Source organism: Salmo trutta, chromosome 13 (genome assembly GCF_901001165.1).
Source record: "Salmo trutta chromosome 13, fSalTru1.1, whole genome shotgun sequence".
Taxonomy (NCBI): domain Eukaryota; kingdom Metazoa; phylum Chordata; class Actinopteri; order Salmoniformes; family Salmonidae; genus Salmo; species Salmo trutta.
In genome coordinates this window covers 81,179,101-81,184,100 of record NC_042969.1, presented here as the reverse complement: position 1 = coordinate 81,184,100, position 5,000 = coordinate 81,179,101, and the positions used below count along the sequence as shown (strand labels likewise).

The window sequence follows — 5,000 nt, the reverse complement described above, 5'->3', positions numbered from 1 at the left end:
TGTATATAGACATAATATGACATTTGAAATGTCTTTATTCTTTTGGAACTTTTGTGAGTGTAATGTTTACTGTCATTTTTATTGTTTATTTCACTTTTGTTTATTATCTACTTCACTTGCTTTGGCAATGTTAACATATGTTTCCCATGACAATAAAGCCCCTTGAATTTAATTTCAATTACACCTTAAATGTAATTGCAATTGCAGAGAGAGAGAGAGAGAGAGAGAGAGAGAGAGAGAGAGAGAAAGAGAGAGAGAGAGAGAGAGAGAGAGAGAAAGAGAGAGAGAGAGAGAGAGAGAGAGAGAGAGAGAAAGAGAGAGAGAGAGAGAGAGAGAGAGAGAGAGAGAGAGAGGTGGTATATTTCAGAAAGTATTCTCTGTGAAATCTCCATGAATGGTGATACACCTGTCACAGACTGGACTGACAGAAAGACACCAGACTCTCTCCATCCCCCAATCCCTCCCTCCCTCCATCTATCCATACCTGCTGATCTTCTCTCCAGTCTTTTATCAGTCCTTTGAACAAAGGAAGTGTAGATAATATTCTGTCTAATCTGATATTTACCACAAAGATATCTGTTACACATGGACTCACACACAGAGGGTTTCATGCAACATGGACTCACACAGAGGGTTTCAAACAACATGGACACACACAGAGGGTTTCATACAACATGGACTCACACACAGAGGGTTTCATACAACATGGACTCACACAGAGGGTTTCATACAACATGGAGTCACACAGAGGGTTTCATACAACACGGACTCACACAAAGGGTTTCATACAACATGGACTCACACACAGAGGGTTTCATACAACATGGACTCACACAGAGGGTTTCATACAACATGGACTCACACACAGAGGGTTTCATACAACATGGACTCACACAGAGGGTTTCATACAACATGGACTCACACACAGAGGGTTTCATACAACATGGACTCACACACAGAGGGTTTCATACCTGATCTTCCCCTCCTTTGGCAACTCATGGCTTGGGCCATCACACTGCAGCCTGGAGTCTCCCTCCAGCACGTACACACACACACACTCCTGTAAGATAACACACACATCAGGAGTAGAGCTAGCGGGGGGGGGGGGGGGGGGGGGGTCATGGGCGCGATCCCCCCCAATGGTCATGCCGATTCAATTGTACACAGCGCATTCAGAAAGGATTCAGACCCCTTGACTTCTTCCACATTTTGTTACAGCCTTATTCTAAAATGGATTCAATTAAACGTCTTCCTCATCAATCTACACACAATACCCCATAATGACAAAGTGAAAACAGGTTTTTAGAAATTTTAGCAAATGTATTAAAAATAAAAACAGAAATACCTTATTTACATAAGTATTCAGACCCTTTGCTATGATGTTCGAAATTGGGCTCAGGTGGATCTTGTTTCCATTGATCATCCTTGAGATGTTTCTACAACTTGATTGGAGTCCACCTGTGGTAAATTCAATTGATTGGACATAATTGGAAAGGCACACACCTGCCTATATAAGGTCCCACAGTTGATAGTGCACGTCAGAGCAAAAACCAAGACATGAAGTCGAAGGAATTTTCCGTAGAGCTTCAAGACAGGATTGTGTCGAGGCACAGATCTGGGGAAGGGTACCAAAACATTTCTGCAGCATTGAATGTCCCCAAGAATACAGTGGCCTCCATCATTCTTAAATGGAAGAAGTTTGGAACCACCAAGACTCTTCCTTGAACTGGCTGCCCGGCCAAACTGAGCAATCGGGGGAGAAGGACCTTGGTCAGGGAGTTGACCAAGAACCCAATGGTCACTCTGACAGAGCTCCAGAGTTCCTCTGTGGAGATGGGAGAACCTTCCAGAAGGACAACCATCTCTGCAGCACTCCACCAATCAGGCCTTTATGGTAGAAGGGCCAGATGGAAGCCACTCCTCAGCAAAAGGCACATGACAGCCCGCTTGGAGTTTGCCAAAAGGCACTTAAAGGACTCAGAGCATGAGACCTTAGTCCGATGAAACCAAGATTGAACTCTTTGGCCTGAATGCCAAGCGTCACGTCTGGAGGAAACCTGACATCATCCCTATGGTGAAGCATGGTGGTGGTAGCATCATGCTGTGGGGATGTTTTTCAGCGGCAGGGACTGGGAGACTAGTCAGGATCGAGACTCGAGGCTGTAATTGCTGCCAAAGGTGCTTCAACAAAGTACTGAGTAAAGGGTCTGAATACTTATGTAAATGTGATATTTATATCTAAAAACCTAAAATTCTTTCCATTTTAGAATACGGCTGTAACGTAACAAAATGTGGAAAAAGTCAAGGGGTCTGAATACTTTCAGAATGCACTGTAGCTTACCAAAAAAACAAATAAAAAACATGTAATACTATAAAACATGGCAAAATGTGTTTATAATATGATATATAATATGATTTAATTAAATACTGAAATTGGACTGTGCTGGTGTTGCTTATTCTATAAAGTAATGAGCAGTACAGCTGTGTCTGTTGCAATATCCCCTTGAGGGCCCCCCTGGATGAGGGCCCCCCTGGACTGATACCGGGGCCTGCACTGCTTGTTGGCTGCTGCTGGAAAGGACCAGGTGTTCCAATTGATTATTCATTTATTTGTTTATTTTGTCAGTTCATTAGTTTAGAACTACTTTTGGTATCTTACTAACAGCCTAATTAATTCAGTACCAAAACAAAAACAAATATTTTTTTCAAGAAACTGATTCTAAAATAAATGAAAGCAGATTGTTAAGCCAAACCTTTTTAATGTTCATCATTCATTTTTACAATTGTCTCACAGCCAAGAGGCTATAGGCCATTACTGAACTTGCAAATAGCTAACTGCAATGAAGCAGCCAATGAAAAACAACATTTTCAAACATTTTCCAAAATGCAATTAGTGGGAAAAAAGCTCAACTAATACGAGGGGTTTCATGTTACAGAGGTGTAAATCTAGGTGATAGTTTAATTCTGACGTGAGACTGTGAGAGCTTGATGGATATTCAGCTCAATCTCGGCTCTGTGTGGTGTGTGTGACAAACAGCGTAAAATAGGCCTACATGACCAACAAACAAAATAACACACTTAGCAATTTCATTTCACAAAATTCGTCGGCTAACCAACTAACGGTTAACATCCATAGAGAAGATGACTAATGTGTATTATTGACAGGCCATATCAGCTGTTCATTGTGTTACCTTTTTGGTCAGAAGGGCCCCTGGAGAAAGACCCGCCTCCTCTGACCCTAGCTCCGCCCCTGGCACTAACACCTATATATAAATGACAACATCCTGGTGCAGTTTTGAGGAATGGCTGCTTGACCCCTCCCAAAACTACACTACCCAGCAGCCCTGTGTGTACGTACCACGCTGGGCAGTAGCCCCTGTACAGTCTCTTTGAGAGCATCTCGGAGTGAGCGCACGTCAACAACTGCTGCCAGCCGCAGTAAAGCATCCTGGGAGGAAACAGAAACAGCAAGAGTGACACACAGAAACAGCTTTATGACACGACACCATACAGCTAATAAGACGGAACAAAGACAATGCACACTTTATATCAGGCAACAAAGACAATACACACTGTATATGAAGGCACAAAAACAATAGACACTTTATATGAAGGAACAGAGACAATACACACTTTATATGAGGGAACAAAGACAATACACACTTTATATGAGGGAACAAAGACAATACACACTATATATGAGGGAACAAAGACAATACACACTATATATGAGGGAACAGAGACAATACACACTTTATATGAGGGAACAAAGACAATACACACTTTATATGAGGGAACAAAGACAATACACACTTTATATGAGGGAACAAAGACAATACACACTATATATGAGGGAACAAAGACTATACACACTATATATGAGGGAACAAAGACAATACACACTATATATGAGGGAACAAAGACAATACACACTTTATATGAGGGAACAGAGACAATACACACTTTATATGTGTTAGGCCGATGAGCTAAGTTTTAAGTGGTACAGTAGGTACAAGTTTAGTGGATACACACACTGGTCCGATGTTTGTGTCTCTGTCTCTATCATGCAGTGCTCTGCTCTGTCATAGGTGGACTGATACGAGAGACTATAACACCACAGAACCAGATTTATCACAGTTTCCCACACACACACACACACAGACACACACACACATACACACACACACACACACACACACACACACACACACACACACACACACACACACACACACACGCACACACACACGCACACACGCACACACGCACACACGCACACACACAACGGGTGTGTGATTGGCTGGAGAATAACCAGGAGGAATCAATCACCTCCCATAAATCTGCAAACCAATTTAACCAATGGGATTTGCGAATTTCTGTGTTTGTTTCCCACCCTGACCTCCATCAGGCTGAATCATGCTTTAGTGAGAGGGACTGGAGTTTTAGGGAGAGGGGCTGGGTTTTAGGGAGAGGGGCTGGGTTTTAGGGAGAGGGGCTGGGTTTTAGGGAGAGGGACTGGGGTTTTAGTGAGAGGGACTAGAGTTTTAGGGAGAGGGGCTGGGTTTTAGGGAGAGGGACTAGAGTTTTAGGGAGAGGGACTAGAGTTTTAGGGAGAGGGGCTGGGTTTTAGGGAGAGGGACTGGGGTTTTAGGGAGAGGGACTAGAGTTTTAGGGAGAGGGGCTGGGTTTTAGGGAGAGGGGCTGGGTTTTAGGGAGAGGGACTAGAGTTTTAGGGAGAGGAGCTGGGTTTAGGGAGAGGGGCTGGGGTTTTAGGGAGAGGGGCTGGGTTTTAGGGAGAGGGACTAGAGTTTTAGGGAGAGGGACTAGAGTTTTAGGGAGAGGGGCTGGGTTTTAGGGAGAGGGACTGGGGTTTTAGGGAGAGGGGCTGGGGTTTTAGGGAGAGGGACTAGAGTTTTAGGGAGAGGGGCTGGGGTTTTAGGGAGAGCGGCTGGGTTTTAAGAAGAGGGGCTGGGGTTTAGGGCTACAGGATCGTACTTCCA

At 43.8% G+C, this 5,000-nt stretch overlaps 1 protein-coding gene across 1 annotated transcript in view; it reads right to left on the bottom strand.

The window, feature by feature from the left end:
- Window positions 1-3,544, bottom strand: part of LOC115206605 (cGMP-dependent 3',5'-cyclic phosphodiesterase) — a gene marked incomplete at its 5' end in the record, with an annotated part of 58,562 nt that extends 55,018 nt beyond the window's left edge. Inside the window, 2 exons of the mRNA XM_029773751.1 lie at window positions 972-1,060; window positions 3,359-3,544. Coding sequence (XP_029629611.1) covers window positions 972-1,060; window positions 3,359-3,544 — 275 coding nt within the window. The remainder of the gene's footprint in view (window positions 1-971; window positions 1,061-3,358) is intronic.
- Between the last annotated feature and the right edge of the window lie 1,456 nt (window positions 3,545-5,000).